At 35.5% G+C, this 22,995-nt stretch overlaps 1 protein-coding gene across 1 annotated transcript in view; it reads left to right on the top strand.

Moving 5' to 3' along the window:
• The window catches only part of NUP35 (nucleoporin 35), a 32,848-nt gene extending 10,409 nt beyond the window's left edge, over window positions 1-22,439 (top strand). Inside the window, exons 4-9 of the mRNA XM_004004522.5 lie at window positions 1,178-1,238; window positions 14,827-14,968; window positions 17,707-17,776; window positions 18,523-18,651; window positions 20,647-20,811; window positions 21,794-22,439. Of these exons, the coding sequence (XP_004004571.1) occupies window positions 1,178-1,238; window positions 14,827-14,968; window positions 17,707-17,776; window positions 18,523-18,651; window positions 20,647-20,811; window positions 21,794-21,871 (645 nt within the window). The 3' untranslated portion in view covers window positions 21,872-22,439. The remainder of the gene's footprint in view (window positions 1-1,177; window positions 1,239-14,826; window positions 14,969-17,706; window positions 17,777-18,522; window positions 18,652-20,646; window positions 20,812-21,793) is intronic.
• Window positions 22,440-22,995: the final 556 nt, after the last annotated feature.

Below are 22,995 nucleotides of genomic sequence, written 5' to 3'. Positions count from 1 at the left end.
AGGCCTGCTCTCCAGCTTCTGAAGCCTGAACAAGACTCCCTCCATTTTATTTATAATTTCCCTAACAGATGTACATGCCTACTCTAAAACAATTACTTGTGTGGCTTGTGTTATATTTGGACAGTATTGTGATAAACTTAACTAAGTCCACAATATTCTGTTGTATTCTTCTAAAGGTTGATAGGTAAATCTGATGTTTAATTTGGTATGAGGACCTCTGGCTTTTAAGTTTATGCCACGTTTCATTACTCCTCTGATAATACCTGGAAAGAAAAGGAGTTTATAGTTACTGCTATGTTCAAAATGTTTAAAAATCTTGTGAGCCATAATTTGTAGATAAAGCTTTTGACTTGAAAATTGCTAAGAATATTATTAAAGCCCAAATTAGTTTTACCCGCTGAGACTTCGGTCAGCCTCTCTCTACTCATAAGTTCTCATTAAGAATTGAACAATGAATTTGTATCCTCCTTTAATAATCTCTTGACATTTGGTCTGGTTGCTGGGTAATAACCAGATTTTAGATTTTCTTAGTTTAATCAAAATCGGTTAAAAAAATTTTCTCTCTGTTTACTTCTAGAGAAAGAGTCTTTCTCATTCTCGATTAGCTATTATTGTTTTCTATTTTGTTTATAGAAAGATTTTTTAACTACTTGAATCTTTAATTTTCTCAGAGTTAAAGGAACTAGTTTTTGTTACTTTTTACTAGTCTACTGTGTAGACTGATTTGAATCTATACTATTTCATGATTTGTAAATATCAATTTAAAAATACAATTTGCCAACTTTCTATTTTTCAGTTATTTTTCAGTTTGAACTTCGAAGAATCACCCTTATATCTGTTATTTCAAATACTGTATTTTAGGTACTAAAAACAAATAGCAGTGTTACTGTTAATGAAAATAGTGTCTTTTTACCTAGTGCAGCTTTTCTTATTTTAAACATTATAATACGCTAACGAATCTGCCTTTTTAGATTAGTAGTGTTCAACTTAAAAAAAAAACAACAACAAAACAAGCAAACTTAGAAAGTACTCTTCAATTGTGAGCTAATAAGAGGCATTGCCAGTACCTGGTAGACATTCAATTGTCTGTTGAATGAAGTTCTTCGACATTTACTGTGTTTGTTTTATGGTTAGAACTTTGCATTTGACCTGAACACTTTCTTCTGTTTTCGCGTAGGCAAACATTTCAGTAATGCAGAGTCCTCTCGTTGGAGTTGTGACAACTACTCCTGGAACAGGTAAGCAATGCCTTCCAATACAGTGACAGTTTTTTACTCTTTGAATGAAGATAGTAAGACCTTTGTTGGTAATTGCCAAAATTTTGTCTTATTTTTCAAACTTGGAGACTTTCTCAAATGTCAGTAACTTTCTTTAGGAAGGAAATATTTGTATATTGGTTCTTTTCTGAACTTACAGATAAGGTTATGATATTCTGCTGTGTCTCCTGAATTGTTAAAACTGTAATTAAAAACAAAAGTTGCAATTGAGAAGAGGAATGCAGACTGAATAATAAAGATGTATTGAGAGATATTAATGCATAGCTGTAAATATGAATGTCACTGACTACAAATAGCCATTGATTATATCTCGTTTTTCTTTACGATTAATGGTATTTCTGTCACTGTCAGCATCATCATAAACACAACTTTTCCTGCATATTTATGTATTTATATTTATAATCTATCAAATGTTCATTCAGCAAATACTTGGCATACAATCATGTACCAGGCCCTGGGAAACTGAAAAAAAATAGAATCTTTGCCTTTATGGAGCTTACATTTACTTATGAAATTTACATTTATAAGTAAAGTAAATAGTTTGTTAGAAGGTAACATATTTTGTGGAGGAAAATTAAGCAGCAAAGGGAAGTAGGAAATAAGGGCTTATATAACTAAGGTAGTGTATTAGTTTTCTTTTGCTGCCGTAACATATTACCATAAACTTAAAAGTGGTTTGAACAATTCAGTGTATTATTTTTACAGTTCTGGAGGTGAGAAATCTGAAATGGGTCTCAGTGGGCTAAATTCAAGGCATTGGTAGCCCATATTAATTTATGGAGGCTCTGGGGAAGAATCGGTTTTCTGCCTTTTCCATCTTGTAGAGACTGGCCGCATTTCTTTCTGGTCTTCTTCCTCCATCTTTAAAGTCAGCAACATTGTATCTTTCTGATTATTCTGCTTCATGTCAAGTCTTGCTCTTTCTCTTTTAAGGACCCAGGTGAAGACTTCCAGCCCTTCTGGATAGCCAGGGTAATCTCCCTATTTTAATGTCATCTGATTAGCAATATTAACATCTGCAGTCCTAATTCTCCTTTACCAGTGATGTAAGATTCCTAGGTTTTAGGGATAAGGACATGGACAGCTGGGGTGGGAGGGCGTTATTCTGCTTACTACAAATAGTTATGGAAAACTAACATTCGCTCAAAAATGTTTCGGGAAAGTTTCCTAAACGGAGGAAGAAGCAAGTACAGAGGCACTGAGGTGGGATTGTGTCTGGAGTGTTCAAGTACGTGTCAGGAAGTTAGTGTGAGCTGGAGTGAGGGAGGGGGTGAGTACTAGGAGATGAGGCCAGAGAGGTAATGGGGGTTATTGTATTAATAGCACTTGGTCTTTACCCAGAAAAGGTAGAAAAAAATAGGACGAGACTGCCCCTGTGAGTAAGGGAGTAAGGGACAGGGTGGAAGCAAGGAGATCGGATAGTTGGCTACTACCTTGACCCAGGTCAGAGATGGGGGTGGCTTAGACGGAAAACAGGACAGGAAAGGAGGAAAAGAGAAGCAACAGCAAAAACAGATGAAATGAAAGAAGCACTAGCAAGACAGTGGATTTAAATGAACTGAATGGACAGTTATATAAACGAAAGGTGCCCAACACTCCTGTTTAAAGGCAAAATGGATGACAAAATAATAGCAAGTGACAAACAGATCTTTTTATCCTCCAAATCTTGATTTCTTCAAGCGGTGTGTGAGCCATCACTGGCAGTGCTCTTTAAAGTGTAGGTTTCTGGCTTGTTCAATGCCATCTCTATCATCTTCCTCAAAGTTCTTCCAGCCTCCACCCACTGCCCTATTCTAATTGGCATGTCCACACTTACAGATATTACAGCAGCATTCTACTTGGTACCAAAATCTGTATTTTTAAAAAACTTTTGCTGTAACAAATTATCACAAACTTAATGGCTTAAAACAACACACATTTATTATCTCATAGTTTCTGTGGTCAGATGTCTCAGGCAGAGCTCAGATGTTAGCAGGGCTCTGTTCTTTTCTGGAAACTGGATGAATCTGCGTCCAGGTCATTGGTCATTCAGTTGGAGGACCGAGGTCTCTGTCGCCAGAGGTTGTTTTCAGTGTCTAGAGGCTGCCCTCACTCTTTGGCTTCTAGTTTTCTTTCTGTCTTCAAAAGCCGCTATGGCAGATCAAGTCTTTTTATATGCTTTGAGTCTCTCTGACCTCTCTGTTCTCTTGTAGTTCTGATTTGACTTTTCTGCCATCTGCTGCTGTTAAGGGATCATTTGATTCTTTTGGTTCACTGCAGTGGTCCACAGTAGTTCTTTATTTTAAGATCAGCTGATAAATAACCTAATTCTATCTGTAAAATCCCTTCACAGCAATACTTGGATTAGAGTTTGGTTGAATTACCAGTCAATCAAACTGGGGGACAGAAACCTTGGGGTGATGTCTTTAGATTTCTGACTATCACATATCATGGTGAAAAATCTAGGATGTCACCTCTATTTCAGTTACATACTTGAGGTGAAATGTTCTGGGGGAATTAGTTCAGGTTTTAGCCATCTTAATCTGATCAAACAAATAGGTAGGTGACAGTGCTTTGTTGTGTGATAATACCTTGCTACTTGACTGTTTGCTATAATAGTGACTGTTTGGCTGAGTCAGTAAGTGATTCCAGAGACTTTGGAAATGGAAAAGCATGTAATTTAAGTAATATGTTATCTTTTAAAGCATTTCTTAGTTCTCTAAAAAGTGTTATAATATTCTTATTGCTGTCAAGTAGAAGAGTACAGAGTTAAAGCTAATTAAACTTTCTTTTGTTAATCTATTTTTTCTAATACTGTAACTTCTATGAGGTTCTTATAGTTTTAGAAACCATATGTGAAAATATAAAAACTGTGATAGGAAAATATCCCTGTCATAAAATTGGCCACTGGGAGCCACTGCTGCTTCTCCTTTAAGTTTAAAGAATTTATGTATAGAAAGTCTTAATGGGGCATAAGTGAAAAAGAATGCTTCTTCTTGAAAAAGAATACTTTTGAAAACATGTTGTAGGTATGAGGACTATGATGCGTGGTCGATACTAAACAAGAAATTGAATAAAAGAGTTGAGAAAATTGAGGGAGAAAATGTAGACTTTTCGTTTTTTAAACTCTTACATTTAATGTTAAATACATGAAAACTTCTATAATTTGTAAATTTTAACTTTTGGAGGTTGACAGCTTTTATAAAGAGACATCACAGAACTTAATGGTATGAATTACTGATTTATGCTGAGGTCTTTGTACCCATGAGTTTAAAGCTCTGGGAGTTGGTGATGGACAGGGAGGCCTGGCGTGCTGCAGTCTGTGAGGTTACAAAAAGTTGGACACGACTGAGCGACTGAACTGAACTGAACTTGTATGTAATAAGGAGATTTTGGTTAGTTTTTAATTCTTTAACTGAGGTTAAAAATCTCTTAAAATCTTATTTCTGGTGCAGGAAAACCTTGGTCATACAACAAAGTAGGTAATCAAGATTAAAGAATTTCAGAAACTTTTCAATCATTATTGCCTCTGGTAAAGAATATTGAATGTTTGCCCTGTCTTTCCCCATCCTCACTGATTAGGTTTCTTCTGCTATTTAAGTATTCTTCTATTTTTCATCCTATTTTTAATTGCATTTTTTTTTCTTGAGAAGTTCTTTCTTTTACTTGTCACCCTTTGCAAGCAGTATAGCATTTACTTGTACTGAGCTAGAGTCCTTATTTGTGTTAGCATACTGTTAACAGGTTAAGTATGATATTTAGATTATAGCCATTTCTGGCTGCTTTTGTTGATGCCAGGAACTCAGAATTCTAATAGTGTTCCCAGAAGAGCAGATAAAGGACTGATTTTTCTGTGAGCAACTTTTCCCTGACACTTCTTTTTCTGATCTGGGTTAGCTGTTCCTTATGTGTATGCCTATAGAACTCTCTCTGCTAGGCTCTTATCTTACTCCATTACTGGGTTATGATCTTTAGGACAGAGATTCCTTCTATATACCTTCATTGTTTACCTATCTCAGGGCTGGGTATAAAGGGATGTCAGAAAATGGTTGACTGAATGGATTGATGGATGTAAGCTGTAGTGAGTTGAATGGTTGCCTCCAAAATGATATGTTCATATTCTAACTCCTGGAACCCTGAGTACTGCTTTTTGTGGCCAAAACGTATTAAGTTAAGGATCTTGAGAGGGGTATCTCTCAAGGAGGGTGGACAGTTAAGGAGAGAGGAAAAGAGGGGAAGATAACCCTGGTTATTACCTGGATGCAAGTGCGCCCTAAATCCAATCACAAGTGTTCTTAGAGGCACAGAGAAATTTGGCACAGACAGGAGAGATATGCAGAGGAGAAGGTGATATGAAGTGAGGCAAACATTGAATGAAGTATTACAGCATGGAACTAAATAAATTTTGGTGATTAATTTTTAAAAGTTTAATTTTAAAAAGAACTTATAAAACTTGTTGCGATTTAGGGAAATTGATCAATAAAGATAATTTATTTTGCATTAAAAAAAAAAGTTAATGCCACAGGCAGAAATAGAGTCCCCCAAAGATGTCTGTGTCCTAATACCCAGGAGTTGTGAATATGTTACATTACATGGTAAAGAGAAATTAAGGATGCTATGGAATTAAGATTGCTAATCATCTCATTTTACACAAGAAGATTATGCTGGACTAATAGCATGAACCCAGCAAAATCACAAAGGTTCTTAAATGGCGAGGACCTTTGTGTTCTCTAACACAAAAGTCACCAGGGTTTCTGGAAGCTATAGGAGCCAGCAAGCAAGGAATTGTTTGATTGCTGCCCTTCAGTAGGTGTTAGACTCTGCTGAAAACTTGTTCTTAGATTTCTGGTTTCCAGAACTGTGGGAGAATAAATTTCTGCTGTTTTAAGCCGCTCAGTTTGTGGTAGTTTGTTACAGCAGACAGAGGAAACTGCTATATGTATATAGTGTTTTGAGGCAATGACATCCCAACACTGATGATTGGAATATTTGTGTCCCAACTTGGCGTGGCATAGTTTTTCTTTAATATATTGAGTAAAATTAGCCTTAATCTAGGTTATATTAGTTTCTTATTGCTGCTGACACAGATTATCACAGATTATAGTGGTTTCAAATAACTCATTTATTATTTTAAAATTCTGGAAGTCAGAAGTCTGGAATAGGTCTCAGTGGGTTAAAGTCAGAGTATTAGGACTCCATTCTTTTGTGGAGGTGCTAGGGGAGAATCTTGTTTTCTTCTCTTTTCCAGCTTTTAGAACTCCCCATGTTTCTTACCTCATGCATTCTTACCAACTTCAAAGCCTGCAGTGGTTAGTTGAGCCTTTATTTCACATCATTTGTTTCCCCTCACCATTTAAGGACCTTTGTGATTTCTGTTGGGTTCACTCTATTAGTCCAGCATAATCTTCTTGTGTAAGATGAGATGATTAGTGATTTTAATTCCATAGTATCCTTAATTTCTCTTTACCATATAGTGTAATATATTCACAACTCCTGGGTATTAGGACATAGGCATCTTTGGGGGACCATTTTTCTGCCTGTGGCATTAACTTTTTAAAATTAATGACCAAAATTTATTTAGCTTCATGCCAAAGTAGCCATAGTACCATTGATTGGTCTTTAATTTTAGTGGGATAATATCTTACGTTTTAGTCAAAGTACTAATTGCAAATTGTTTAAAAATAGCACATAGTACTTAAATGCAGTACTATAATGAAATGCTGCAATCTTTAGCTTTATTCCTCCAGAACTAGCCAGTCCAGATCTTAGAGCTACTCCTTTTGGAATTTAGCTTCCCTTACCTGAATAAGTTGCTGTATTAGCTATCTGTTGTCACTATGACATATTACCACAAGTTCAGTGACTTAAAACAGTTTGGATTTATTTTCTTGTAATTCCAGAAGTCAAAAGTCCAGAGTCAGTTTCATTGAGCCACAGTCCAGGTGTTGGTAAGACTGATACCTTCTGGAGGCCCTAGAGAGGATCCATTCCCCTGCTTTTTGGTTTTGTATTTTCCAGTTTCTAGTGGTTACCTATATTCTTTGGTTTGTGGTCCCTTCTTTCAACTTAAAAGTGTGCTGTATCACTCCAGTCTTTTTCCATCATCACATCACATCTCTCGTGAGGACACTGGTGGATGTATTGGGAGTCCACCTGAATAATCCTCCATAGTCTTCCCATCTCAGGATCCTTAATCCTAAGTGCATAATCTCTTTCGCTATGTAAAGTAACATTCACAGGTTCTGGGGATTAGGATGTAGCCATCCTGGAGGGCCATTACTTAGTCGACTGTATATAATTATATTGCTAATTCTTGATTTTTATTTTTAAAGTTGCTATATTTATCTTAAGGTAATTGAATATAATTATCTCCCTTGCATTATCTGAATATAATTGAAATATATCAAACTTTATTCCTTTGTCAGTGTTTTATATTACTATGATTATATAGGTGCTGTTTAGTGTTGCATCAAGTAGTATGATTTATCCTTCCGGTAACATTTTAATTTTTCTTTAGTTAATAGTTTCTTTTTTCCATTTGTCTAATTTTCTATGTGCCATTTGCTTCCTTTAAGCAACTGTTCTGCTGCTGTGTCTTTTTAAAAATGTTCATGGATTCATTTTTGTTTGTTTTGTTTTTTTTCTCAGCTTCTCTTCTGGCTGTTTCCTATCTTATCTCAGAATTTGCCTTAGCAAGTTTCTAGAGTTGCTCTATTTTTCCTAGTTAACATGTTTTCTTAGTTTATTTTCTCATTTTGGTGAAGGACATATTTGAGTACCTTTCTAGGAAAAGTTAACATGGGAAATAAACTTTAAGACCTTGAGTTTGCAATGCTTTTTCTCTTCCTTATAAGCAGGCTGCTTGTTTGGCCAAGCGTAGAGTTCTAGATTGGAATTTTGGAGGCATCATTCTTTTGTCTTCTGGCTTCCAGAGTTCTGCAGAAGCCATACTCGGTGATGGCTCCTAAGTTGTTGTAGGGGCTTGGTTTCAAAAAATCTAAGGTCTCTGTAGGGTTAGTGTTGTCAGTTTCACAAATCTGCCTTGGTCTGGGACTTTATTTTTCTTGGGAATTGGTGGATCCTTTAAATCAAGACACTTGGCCTGGGTTTTGGCAAACTTCCTTGTATATGATAATAGCTTTCCCACTGTTTTCTGTGTTCTCTATCTCTCTGGAACTTCTTCTGTTTTGTGAGTGCTGCAGAGATTTCTAAATTTCTACTTTTTCTGTGTTAGAGTGTCTTTTATATCTGTATTCTTCTTTCTGAAAGAAGTCCATAATCTGAATTTCCAGTGCATCTAATAATTTATTTTAATATTTTAATATTCAATAATCTTTTCTGCTGCTGTTCTCTTAAAGTATTTAAAATGTAGCATCCTCTCTTGTTTCATGGTTAAAATAACTTACCAGTGAAGTTCACGTTCGACTTTTATTCCTGTTCATATTGTCTATTTCCTTCTAGATCTTTTTTTTTCTCTCTCTCTCTTTTCTTTTTTTTTTTAATCTTACACCTTTTCTTAGTGAAGGCATATATATTGAATGAGGCACTAAATAGCTACTTGGAGTCTCTGTGTGTGTGTTGACAATGGTAGGAAGGGGGAAATTAGTGGAGAGAGGTTATTCTGTCTCTTTTTGGGCTTTGCTGTAGGAGCACTGGACAGTTAGAGATTTTTCCAACAAAAATGTATCTGATTTCAGCATATATAGGTCCTTTCTCTTAAATTTCCCAAAGAAAAATTCTTTAATATTTGGTATTAATGTCTAAGCTGTTCTGAATGTAGGAAGGGGGAAGTCTTCTTTTCAATATGCAGATTTTTGCTTAGTTATTACATAGTTATTCTCCACTGTGACTGGGACCCACTGAGTCCTGAGCTATTGACGCTTCTTTACCTTGGGGATTAACACCTTGGTTTTATGGGGGTGGAGTAAGCTGCACAAGATGAGGAAGGGCTTGCCTTTTCATCTCTTATTATATACTCTCTTAAACTAGTTTTCCTTGATTTCAACCAGGAGTCTGTTTCACGCCATCTGTGGTCTCCAAAACCTTGGACTTTCCAGAATCATTGTTATTAGTTACCTGGCAAACGCTGGAGATGAATACTGGTATTCAGTTCGTCGTACTGTTTTGGATATGCATTTATCAAACTGCAAGTCTGAGCAGACAGTCCTTGCAGGAAGTTTAGGGGTCCCCAGGGCCACTTTCATCTCATACTTGCTGGCTGCAAATTCAGGCTTTCCCAGGCCTAGTCTAAGGTCTGATAATTCACTGGACAGATTGAGGATCCACTGAAAGTGCAATGCTTACAGTTAGTTTTATTATGGAAAAGATACAGATTAGAACCTTCTAAAGAAAGAGCTACGTAGGCTGAAGTCTGGGACTGTTCCAAGCAAGAGCTGTGACGTGTTATCCTCTGGCCGTTGACACATGGCACTACGCACAGAGTAGCAAGCAGGGAAGCTCACGGAGCCTCCATGCCTTGAGTTTCCATTGGAGTTTCATCACATAAAAATGATTGCATCATTGATCAAGTGGCTAAACTCAATCTCCATCCCTTCTTCTGCCCAGAGGTGACCTTTTTAAATAACATGAATGGTCTTTATGGGTGGTCATTACGGCGCTACCTATTTCACTAGAAGTCACCTTGTTAGCATGAACTGTCAGGCTCACTTGAGGTTGAGGGGCCTGCCACAAATACCAGAAACACTCTCCTGGCTGGGGAAATTCCTAGGGTATAGGGGTTATCTCCCAGGAACCTGGAAAGGCCAAACATCTCTTTGGATTGAAACCACATTCTTTTTTATACTTTGTGCTACATTGTTTCATGCTAAGAAGGTAACAGCACTGCCAGGAACCTCTTTTTCTCCCAAGTTTCATATGCCATTATCTATTTAAAATTCCCCACTCTTTCTGTCTCTTTTCATTTAGGTTAGTGGTCTGTTTTGAAATAATTGAATCTGGTCTTTAATTAAAGACATTTTCATAAAAGATAATAAGTTCTTTTGCCCTCCACTTCCAGTCTGATCTTAAGACTGTTTGAGTAATGATTTAGTAAGGGAGACACAATTTGATGTATACGTATGATAGGCATACTTTTTCATTTTACAAAGCATTGCTTGCAGGTACCAGAAGTCTGATTGAAAGGAAGTAAAATTACTGGACCAATGAAACAGTAACAAGGTGGGAGGCAATTATGCTAAAGTTATGTACATAGTTTTAGGTTATGTATTAGTGATTTATGTTTTTCAGAGTAGTTGATGGGGCAAAAGTTAGATTGCTTATTTGAGACTTAATTTTGATTTGTTTTATTTTTAAAGGTCATAATGGTTGTCTTATTTTGATCCTTCATTTAATTTCTTCCTTGAAGGTTATTACATGATATAGCAAAGCTAAATTGTACCTTCTTAATGGTAATACAGGACATAAAATTTTTGAATTGGCTTTAGATTTTATACTAAAATGCCTTTTACCATCTCTTTTATTGTGTTAAAGGCATGTCTTTGTAGTAAGAACTAAACTTATTTAAGGTTATCTTTTGTGTGCTTCTCCATATTTCCTAGCAGGAAAGTCGATAAGTTGATTAGTTCACTTATTAAAGTAGGGTGTTTCATTTTAAATCAGGCTTATTTTAGAAATATTTTATACCTATTAAATGCCTCTGTGGTGATGAAGAAAAGAATAATTGCTAGGAAAAGAAAAGTGGCCAAATGTATTACAGCATCCTATGCGGTTTAACATTCTTTAAGTTACTTAACTTTGTATTGTCTCTCTTAAGCATTAATTTAATTTTAAAATTAGGTGCATCTGTAGACTGAACCATGTAATATGCTAGAATTCCATGTCCGTCTTGGATATCCTTTTGTTTTCTCTAGAGTTAGTAACTGTTCCATACCTTCTTTTGCTTGATTACTGTTGTAAAAATATTTAAATATTTGTTTGTCAGGTTTCTGGTTGCTAAATTGTTCTTAGCCTGATTTCTTGACAACTGAACATAAAAAAATCAGTTTTGAGCATCTTCTCTTATTTTCTAGTAGGGGCTAGGATAGTGTTCTGAATTAAATAGATTTCTTAATTAGCCTAGCAGATCTGAGGTGATCTGAAATTATTTTTTTCCATAAGGAAAGGCTATATTAATGTGTTAGATTAATTCTGATTTCTAAACTTGAGTCCAGATGATGTAAGGAAATTCAAGTTGTATGGAATAAAGAATTAAGAACTTTGGAATTTGTAAATGATCATATTTTTCCTCTTTAGTTAGAATCACATTGTTACATTTCAGTTTTTACTTTATTGATGCCTTTGACTTTTAATTCTGTTGAGGCTGTAGTTTTGGTTTGATAACTGCTTGGAGGCAAGAGAATGGAGATCATTCTAGGAAGTCTTTTATTTTAGATTTGACTCTGAATATATTTGTGCTGTTGATGCAAAATAATAATTGTACCAAGTGCATCATTCATAGTATTGAAGTTATATCTTGTTAAAATAGTCAACTTTTGTGAGTTCTTATCTATCTAAAGTTCCGTGTGAATCTTGAAGTAACGTATAAGTCTACTGTTACAGGTTAATTTATGGATATAATAAAATAGATGGAAACTAACATTACAGAGTTACTGAGCTGTAATTGACAGTCTAGTTTAAATTGTCTACTATGTGCTGATTTGTTACACTGATATATTACGAAATGATCCTAGTGTTGCTGACACTTTTCATCATATTACTTAATTACCATTTCTTTCTTTCTTCTTCTTCTTTTTTTTTTTTGTGGTGAGAAAACTCTACTCTCTTAGTAGCTTTTAAGTATGTAATCTGGTGTTAGTGATAATCAGCATGCTGTACTTAAATCCCTGGAGCTTATTCATCTGTACCCTCTGACCAGAACAATTCCCCTTATCCCCTATCCCCAGGTCCCTGGTACCCACTGTGGGGCATTCTGCTTTTTTACACTCCACATATAAATGAGGTGATACAGTACTGGTCTGACTTCTTTCACTTACCATCTTGAATGTCATGCACTCAAGGTCCATCCATATTGTCACAGATGGCAGGACTTCATTCTTTTAAATGGCTGACTGACATTTGGTTGGACTTACGTAGCACATCTTCTTTATCCATCTATCTACTGATGGGCCTTTATTTTGTATCCATATCTTGGCTGTTGTGAATAGTGCTTCAGTGAACATGGGAGTGTAGATATCTGAGATCCTGCTTTCATTTTCTTGGGCTATATGCTCAGAAGTGGGATAGCTGGATCATATGTAGCTCCATTTTTAATTTTTTTGAGAACCCTCTATACTGTTTTTATTTATTTATTTTTGTATTTTTTATTTTACTTTACCATACTGTATTGGTTTTGCCATACATTGACATGAATCCGCCACGGGTGTACATGAGTTCCCCATCCTGAACTCCCCTCCCACCACCCTCCCCATATCATCTCTCTGGGTAATCCCAGTGCACCAGCCCCAAGCATGCTGTATCCTGTATCAAACCTAGACTGGTGATTTGTTTGTTACATGATAGTATACATGTTTCAAGGCCATTCTCCCAAATCATCCCGGCCTCTCCCTCTCCCACAGAGTCCAAAAGTCTGTTCTATACATCTGTGTCTCTTTTGCTGTCTGGCATACAGGGTTATCATTACCATCTTTCTAAATTCCATATATATGTGTTAGTATACTGTATTGGTGTTTTTCTTTCTGGTTTACTTCACTCTGTATAATCGGCTCCAGTTTCATCCACCTCATTTGAACGGATTCAAATGTATTCTTTTTAATGGCTGAGTAATACTCCATGATGTATATGTACCACAGCTTTCTTATCCATTTGTCTGCTGATGGACATCTAGGTTGCTTCCATGTCCACGCTATTATAAACAGTGCTGCAATGAACATTGGGGTACATGTGTCTCTTTCAATTCTGGTTTCCTCGTTGTGTTTGCCCAGCAGTAGGATTGCTGGGTCATAAGGCAGTTTAATTTCCAGATTTCTAAGGAATTGCCACACTGTTTTCCATACATACTGTTTTTCACAGTGTGTGTACCAACTTATATTCCCACCAGCAGTGTATAAGGATTCCCTTTTCTCCAAATCCTTATCAACCCTTACCTGTTCTGTTTTTTTTTTTCCCCTAAATGATAGCCATTGATGAATAGCCCTGAGATATTTCATTCTGGTTTTGATTTGCATTTTCCTAATGATTAGTGATGTTGAGCACCTGTCTTTGTACCTGTGGACATTTGTATGTCTTTGGGAAAATGTCTGTTGAGTTCCTCTTTCCATTTTTTAAAAAAATTGGATTGGTTTTGTTTTTTGCTGTTGGATTGAGTCCTTATGTATTTTGAATATTAACTCCTATCTGCATATGTATTCCTTATCACTCTTCTCTGCATTGTGTGTGTGTGTTTTTTTTTTTAAACAGGATTTTGTTTTCTAACATACTGGGTATTTGCTTGTCCCTCTTCCATGAGAATTTAAGCTCTGTTAGAGATTTTTTTTCCTCCCTTTGGTCTAACTTGGTCACTTTTTATATCTTTAATACCTGGAATGATCCTTAGTGTACATTTAAAATCTCTGCTTCCCAGAAATATGTGGTCTCAATAGGACAGAGCTTCTGAGATAAAATGAACATGTAAAGTGTTTAGCTTGACATGTTGGACATGAAGCACTCATTAATTGTAGTTGTTGAAGGATGAGGAAAAAAAAAAATAGAATCAGACATTTCAGATAGAAATATCCTGAATAAGAGAAAACTGCGTTCACATCTTAGGGACTAGGGTAGTACTGTTTAGGGGCACACTAGAAAAATAAGGTTGGAAGTATATTGATGCTTTTGAATTGTGGTGTTAGAGAAGACTTTTGAGAGTCCCTTGGATTGCAAGGAGATCCAACCAGTCCATCCTAAGGGATATTGGTCCTGGGTGTACATTGGAGGACTGATGTTGAAGCTGAGACTGCAGTACTTTGGCCACCTGATGCGAAGAGCTGACTCACTTGAAAAGACCCTGATGCTGGGAAAGACTGAGGGCAGGAAGAGAAGGGGATGACAGAGGATCAGATGGTTGGACGGCATCACCAACTCAATGGACATGGGTTTGGGTAGACTCCTGACATGCCTCCTTCATGGGGTTGCAAAGAGTCAGACATGACTATGCGACTGAACTGAACTGATATTGTGGAGACTAAGGCATTTGGATTTTGTAGTGTCTAATGAGAAGTAATTGAGTATTTTTAAGGCAGAGGTGCCATAATGTAAGTGGTGGGTTTGGAAGATGAGTCCAACAGAAGTCCTTGAGGTTGACTGGACATCATTCTGGTGTAGGTTTAACTGGAAATTAATGAAACATTTAGAAATTTGTAATAAATGAATTTGCAAAGTCATAAGTTACACTCAAATTTTAATGGTTTCCTCTCATTGTATAGTAGTATATAATTATGATTTGGTTACAATGTATATTTTGAATTATTTATGGAATTGCCAACTTTTAATATACTTTTCCATTTAGAACTAAAGCTTTCATTTAAAATAAACCAAGATGTTTATATTGGTAACTAACTTACTACATATACTAATATAGGGCAGAGTATGTTTAGTCCAGCAAACATTGGTCAACCCCGAAAGACAACATTATCTCCTGCCCAGTTGGATCCTTTTTATACTCAAGGAGATTCTCTGACATCTGAAGATCACCTTGATGACACTTGGGTGACTGTGTTCGGGTAAGGTTTCTAGATAATTTACCTTTAAAGCAACAACGTTTTCTAATGAATATTATCAAATATATTAAAAAAAACTAAAATAGTTGCACAGCAGACACTCATTTATCCACCTAGATTCACCTAAATTCATCTTTTTTGTTATTGTTGGTACATTTCAGGGTAAGTTGCAGACATCAATATATATCACCTTGACATTTCGTCTCTTCTTCTCTTGACATTTCTTTCCCTTCTCCGAGGGATCTTCCCAACCCAGGCATCGAACCCAGGTCTCCCGCATTGCAGGCAGGTTCTTTACCAGCTGAGCCACAAGGGAAGCCCTTGACATTTCAGCATGTATATTACTTTCTGATTTTTAATAGTTTTTCCATCATTTTTCTGTTTGCCTTTTCTTAAATTATTTTCTCTTCAGTATGTTTGCTGAATTTTGGAAGAGGGTTGAACCACTAGACTTAGGAAGCCCCTTCCTTTTTTGGAACTGAGTCTATGCTTATATTGGACTTTACCAGTTTTGAACTAACAAGTTGAATTGTATTTGTATACATATGCATACTATGTCACAGGATTGGCACTTACTAACTATAGAATATCGAACAGTAATAGAAACTGTGCATGACAGTCCTAGATGCGTTTGAATAGGTTTTTAGATCCAAAAAAAAGTAAGGCATCTTAGAAGTCATACTGCATCACTCACAGATGAAAAACTGAAGGGGTAGACAGATTTAAGTGATTTACTCAGAGACTTATATCTAGTTATCAGTAAAACTTCAGCAAAAACCCAGGTTTTTTATTTTCAGGCTATGATTGTTTATACAATACTACATAAGGTTCGTTTCTGAAAGTGTGATGTCATACTGTTGCTGGACCTTACTTTACTTAGTTTTGGGGTGAAAAATACAAAAACATTAGAGCTTGAAGGAAGAGCAATGCGCACAGTAAGTATTAGTGTACTTTATTCAGTTTATTTAAACTCAGAGGGATGTGTAAGATTATAGTGGAGTTTTCCTTCTCACCTTTTCCCCAACGGCTACAATTTTTTTCCTTGTAAGGTAGTTACTGCCACCTGTTTTTTGTCACCTTCCAGAGAGAGTCGTTATTGCTGATTCTGTTTAGGTAAAAAGCGGGGTCATATTGCTTTCCTTGTTCTCCAGAACGCCCACACTCAGCCCTACGTCCATAGCCACTGGGCTGACTGCTGCTGCTTTTTTTTTCTGTGTTTGTGTTTAAGTTTTTGTATTCTCTCATGATGTACTTGTCTGTCTGTTTTTGAATGTATCTGTCCACTCAAGTGTGTTTTTCAAGCTTAGTAGTAATGGTGTCACTTTAAAGCTTCTTCAGTAGTTGGATAAATTAATTGAAGTATTATACTTCTGTTAGTCCTTCATTTTTAAGACTTATCCTTTCCCACCCATGTATTTGCTGTTGGTTTTATATTTTAGTAACCCTGCTTATGAGTTTAATTGCAAGAACAGAAACATTTTCTTCTAAGGGATAAAATATCATCTTTTGATGATAGGGAAGTACAGCTAAAAAGTACAGCTAAAATACATTATATATGTTCTTCCTTTGATAATTTGACTTTTTCCTTCTGACTCAGGGTCATCATGAAATAACATTTATTGTTTTAGGTTAATGATTTTTTAAAAATTTTTCATTGGAGGACGGTTTCTTAACAGTGTTGTGTTTGTTTCTGCCGTACAACGGGTGAATCGGCCTTAAGTATACATATATCCCCTCCCTCTTAGGTAGGGTGATTCTTTGACAGGATATTGGACTGTTTCTCCTCAGAGTGGTCCTAGACCTTAGATTTATGTTTTATTTCTCAAGTGCCGCCTTCAAGTGCAGACATTATTTCTGTCTCTGGTTTTGATAGTTTTTAGTTCTGCTTTGCAGTCACCCCGACTTTTTTGATGTTTTCATTGAAGTTAGAAACCTTACATCCAAACTTACATAACATAAATTTCCAGTCTTGAATGTAGTATTTTAGTCACATAGATTTTAATATATGAAGTTTCTTATTTATTTTTGTGACTCACATTTTTTCCTTTAAGTTTCTAATTCAAGCTCCAGATAACTGAAGTTATTGGTTAAGGAAATTCCAGATTTTCAAGTTGAAAATAGCTTTATTATTTGAACTATCAAGGTTATATCTCATTGTTATAGTCAAGGCATTCAGCACTTTATGAAGAAGAAAGTAAAAATCACTTAGAATTTTCCATACAGAGATAAGGCCATTTAAAATTTTGGTAGCTATCTTTTTAATTGATTGTTTACCATTGATTCCAGTTCTGAGTTTTTGTTTCAGGAATACATTTTTGAACTTTCAGGTGGTGCTCAATATATATTGATATGACTCTATATAATGTAAAGTTCTTTGCTCTATAATAACCATAGTAGTCTATCCCCACCCTTCCCCCCCCCCACCCCCCCACCAAGCATATATGCACATACACATACCCACGTAAAGTAAGTTATATGCAGAACTGTGACTTAAATTTTAGAAATTTCAGGGGTGGAATTTGGAGATGGAAAGAAGCAGCTGAGTCAGAACTAATTTTAACATACATAATTTGCTTTTGGGTGATGGGCAAATGAATAGATTTAACTAATAGAGGAAAGCAGAATGATCAAGGGTCTCTTATTAATGTACTAGACAGCTGGGGGGAGTTTATCTTGAAACGCTTGTAAGTTAATTTGCATCCGTCATTACTGAAGTTGATTGGGCAAGTTTTTTTCCCCAGGTTTCCTCAGGCATCTGCTTCCTATATACTATTACAATTTGCACAATATGGGAATATCTTAAAACATGTGGTAAGTCTTAATTCTTTACAATTCAAGATTTAAGCTGAGGAAAGATAACCTGTGAATTTGCTGCTGAATGTCTTAAAAGTTTTTCTTTCTTTTTTAAAATTTTCAAAGGGTATATCTGTTGGAGTCTGACAGGCTAGAAGTTGCATAGTATTTGATAAAAAGAGATAGAGAAGATAAATAAGTGAGAGTTTCAGGCTTCCCCCCTTTTAAAAATAGTTAACAGTCTCATAAAAAAGATTATGACAAATTTTCCAATTTGAGCTTGTTTTTATTGGGGTAAACCAAAGGATATTTCTGACTTCGAGTTCTTAGAGTTTCTTTAGTTTTACAGAGAGCATTTTTTTTCTTTAAATTACCTTGCACAGTAAACTATAAGTAACAATTTTTTTTTTAATTGCTAGAGATTGACTTAATTCCTACAAAAAAATCAGATCGATGTATACAGTTTTAAAAAAAATTCATAGCAAGTGTAGATAAGACCTTTTTGTAAGAAACAGTTATCTTTTGAGAATTACTTTGCTCGTAGAGAATATTTGCCACATATTCTTTATATAAGAGATTTAAGAATTAGAGATACTGAAATTGTTTAAAAAGAATTTTTGTTGAATTCTAGTATACAGCTTTTTACAGGGCATCAGATAAAAAGTAGAAGCAGATTTATTTTTGTATGTTTCTGTTTTCTAATAGAAAATTTGAATTTTATATACTTAATATTTTAATTTAAGAGAAAACATCATTTTTTGCAGATGTCTAACACAGGAAATTGGATGCATATTCGTTATCAATCTAAACTGCAGGCCCGGAAAGCCTTAAGCAAAGATGGAAGAATTTTTGGAGAATCTATCATGATTGGTGTAAAACCATGTATAGATAAAGTAAGTTATTGCTGATGTAAGGAAAACAGCTTAATTTATATGAAGAACACAGAACTAAGTACTAACATTGGTGGCGTGTCACTTTGCTTCACTGTGCTGGTTTTGCTTGCTTTTTAAAAACGTGATGGATGATGTTATAGCACTCTTTTATGATAAGTCAAAGCTATTTAGTCACAATACTCTAGACATAATGTATCCTAACCCCTTCACTCTATAGGTACAAAGGTCAAGAGGTCTTAGGTAACTTACCCAGGGTTGTTAAGGTGAGGCCTACATTCTAGGTCTTTTAACTTTTAACCCATTCCGTTTTTTGTGCAAAGCAACGTCAGATTCAGGTACTTTAAAGGAGCGGTGCTGTTTCAGAAGGCACTGTTCCATATGAACGGTAACCGAGGGTTACCTTTTGAAAGACTGAAGCTTTTTTTTTAATGTAATATCAAATAGACTTATTTACATGTATATTTTTTAAAACTTCCTGAAAAATGCATTTTTATTGGGCTGTGCCAAGTCTTGGTCGCAGCACGTGGGATCTTGTTGCCTGACCAGAACCTGAGTCTTCTGCGTTGGCAGTGCAGCGTGTAGCCACTGAACCATCAGCGAAGTTCCTAACTTCTTGTTTTATACTGAAATATTTGATTAACAATATTGTGATAGTTTCAGGTATACAGCAAAGTGATTCAGTTATACATATACATGTATTCTTTTTCAAATTCTTCCCACATTTAAATTGTTAAATAATATTGAGCAGCGTTCCCTATGTTATATAGTAGGTCCGTCCATGTTGATTGTCCATTTAAAATATATTAGTGTGTTCATGTCAGTCCCCGTAACGATCCCTTCTGCCCATCCTTATCCCAGCAACCATAAGTTGATTCTCTAAGTCTGTGAGTATCTTTCTGTTTTCTAAGTTCATTTGTATCTTTTAAAATTCCATTTATAGGTGATATGTATGATACTTATCTTTCTCTATGTGACTTACTTAGTATGACAATCTCAAGGGCTGTCTGTGTTGCTGTAAATGGCATTGTTTCATCATTTTTAATGGCTGAGTAATACTCCATTGTATATATATGTCACATTTCTATCCATTCTTCTGTCAGTGGACGTTTAGGTTGCTTCCATGTCTTGGCTGTTGTAAGGTGAAGCTCTTTTATTAGTCATTTCTGTTTTAAAATATTTAAATAATACTAAATGTTTATATGGGGCTTCCCTTGTGGCTCAGTAAAGGATCTGTCTGCAGTGCAGGAGATCCAGGTTTGATCTCTGGGTCAGGAAGATCCCCCTGGAGAAGGGAAAGGCTACCCACTCTTGTATTCTTGCCTGGAGACTTCCATGGACAGAGGAGCTTGGTGGGCTACAGTCCATGGAGTTGCACTGAGTTGGACGTGACTGAGTGACTCTCACATATATATACACACAGACATATATTTAGATACTTATAAACTGAGTACACTTTAAACTTTCTTTGTGGCTTGTAAAATCATGATCATTCTTTAATATATGTGAACTTCTGCCTACCAGGTACTGTTCTTGATACCTATATATATATACATTAGTGCATGAATTAGACATGGCTCCTGTTACTATAATCTAGGATTGCTGAGTAGTTGTGTAATTATTACATTGTGCTGTAACAAATCATCGTAGAGGCTAGAGGAAAATTTGGGGTAAGTGGGTATAAAATAGCACTGGACTTTGATCCCCTACCCACCTCAACTTGCCCCAAAATTCTCTTGTCTTTCTTACTGATTTTCCATAGTGTTTGTTAGGAGAGTCTTACTCTTGAGAGTTGATAGTAGATATTTGAGGTGAGATTTCTGTTTGAGCATTAGATCTCATGCTAGCTAAGAAGCAGGTATTGTTTTATCAAGGCTAAAATTATTTGAAAGGTGAATTAGATCAAATAAAGTATGCTTCTTTTAATGATGTTTTGTTTGGACGTAATAGTGGATAAGATGTATTATGTTAATAAACAGAAGTTCTTTCTTTCTCCAGAGCGTCATGGAAAACAGTGACAGGTGTGCTTTGTCATCTCCATCTCTTGCCTTCACACCACCAATCAAAACCTTAGGTACACCAACCCAAGCTGGAAGTACTCCTCGGATTTCTACCATGAGACCTCTTGCTACAGCATACAAAGCTTCTACTAGTGACTATCAGGTATTTTAAGGACTGTGTGAAAGAACATACTTTAAAGGCTGCAGTGCATAGTGTGTTTGTTTACCTTTTTCATTGGGTTGATTTGTATGCAATTAAATGCCATTAAATATTTCCTATTGAAGTTGATTACCTTGATGAAACCAATAAACTTTGTGTTTTTAAATTTTCTATTTTACAAATTATAGTTTTGGCCAGTGGAAATTTATCTTGAATTTTCAAAAAAAAATCTTTGTCATTTTAAAAAACATTTTGAGAGTTGTTATTTTATTTTTTTCTAAGTTATGTTTGCATATATAAAAAGTTGCTTGTGGACATCTCTGGCGTGGGAGAATGTTAAAACTTTACTAGGTGATAACTAAATCTGATGGTATCACAAACGAAGAACCTTAGATTGGAAGTAGTTTTGGTGATCAAAAGAAAACATTGCCCAGCTCCCATTTCAAAACTTACCATTTCAAAAAAGCTTAAAGGAAAAGTTGATTATGTTTATTGAAGAAAACTAGAAATATTATGACTCATTCAGTATATAATTGTCTCCTGCTTAATTAGCCAGGGGTTCTAAACTTGTCCAGCTACAGACACAAGTCCTAAGACAGCAAATAGACACTTTAATAGAACAGGTGGACTTCCCTTCAGATTTGGGGATAATTCTAGAACTGGCTTAATTTTTCCTTTTAGTTTTTTTTTTTTTTTTTTTTTAAATCATCATTTTAAAGTCCTTATCTCCTGTAGCTTTAGTGTTTGTTCACTTTACTAATTGGGCAGCAGATACACTTTGCTTTGCCAAAGGAGTATAATTTTGCCATTCTTAAAAGCACATGGATCTTCTAACTAAGCCTGTGTTTTAATCTTTAAATAAACAATTTAGTGCTACAAATCCATTTTAATGTTTGGTGCTTTAAAATTAGCTGTTAACTCTAGAATGGACTCTGACACTAAAACCATAACCATACAATTTTACATATGTGTGTTTTTTTGATAGGTGATTTCTGACAGACAAACACCAAAAAAAGATGAAAGCCTTGTATCCAAAGCAATGGAATACATGTTCGGCTGGTAGTGTAGGAAGAGCTGAGATGCCAACTACAAAGGAGAAGACTGCCACACTAAAACAGAATTAGCAGGGTACTGCTGGATTCTTCGGTTAGTTATATAACCACTCTTGACAGTGTCGGATAGCTGTCTCATACTTCCTTTGGAAGCTTTTTTCTTTAAGAATATAGCATACTTGTAGCTCGCACTTTAAAAGATGCTTGAGATACATTTTAAAGAAACAAATCCCTGTATAGAAGAGTTTGGGCTTTCTGTGATAGTGTGTGATTAACTGCAAAAACTCATTGATTACTGTAAATTATATAATTGAGTTTGTAGTGAGCCTTTGTAGTCTTCTTAAGTTGGTGAGGTGAATTTCATGAAGGGTAACTGTACAGCTGCTTCTAACAAGACACAAAGATTATAATTAACAATTTGAATGAGGGTCTTTTATTAATTTAGATAGTATTTAATATTTTAATTATCCTTGTTTCTATTTGTCCTGTCCTGGATGATCCTCTTTCAGCCTTGTAAAGCCAATGCAATCTTTTAAAAAACCTGAAGTTTCTTGATAATAAACTTGTCAATTATATGTATTGAGCAGTTTTTGAGAGTGATTTATTAATTAGTACAAAAAGTTTGAAGTCTTTGCAGAAATAGAGAAAATGTCCTGAACCTTCATCTGCCTATAATCCAGCTTTAATAACCATGTAACCACCACTACTTTGCCATGCTAGCTTAATCTCTCTTTTGTTTAAACTATATCTGAGATGTGATTTTTAATACTTGAGGTTATATCAAAGAAAGAATATTGCCATATGTAATTATCATGTCAGTATCTCACCTAAAAGAAGAATAATTTCTTAAGTTCTAATATCTAGTCCTTTAAAAAACTTTTCCAATTGTTTCCAAAATTTGTTTGAATTTTCCAGTTGGTTGGTTTGAGTCACTATTGAGACCACGTCTGACTACCCAGTGTATTTGGTTTTGTCTTTGGAGTGTGTCTTGAAGTTTAGTTTCTCTGTTCTTCTCCACCCTTCAGTACACCTTGACGTGTTGAAAGTACCATGTGAGTTGCCTCTGTAGTATCCCCCAGACAGAATTTGATCAGTAGTTTTTTTGTTTTACTTATTCTGTCATTTGTCCCGTATC

Source organism: Ovis aries, chromosome 2 (assembly GCF_016772045.2).
Source record: "Ovis aries strain OAR_USU_Benz2616 breed Rambouillet chromosome 2, ARS-UI_Ramb_v3.0, whole genome shotgun sequence".
In the NCBI taxonomy this organism is placed as follows: domain Eukaryota; kingdom Metazoa; phylum Chordata; class Mammalia; order Artiodactyla; family Bovidae; genus Ovis; species Ovis aries.
The sequence above is the reverse complement of the archived record's forward strand: the minus strand, read 5'-3'. Positions and strand labels throughout refer to the sequence as shown.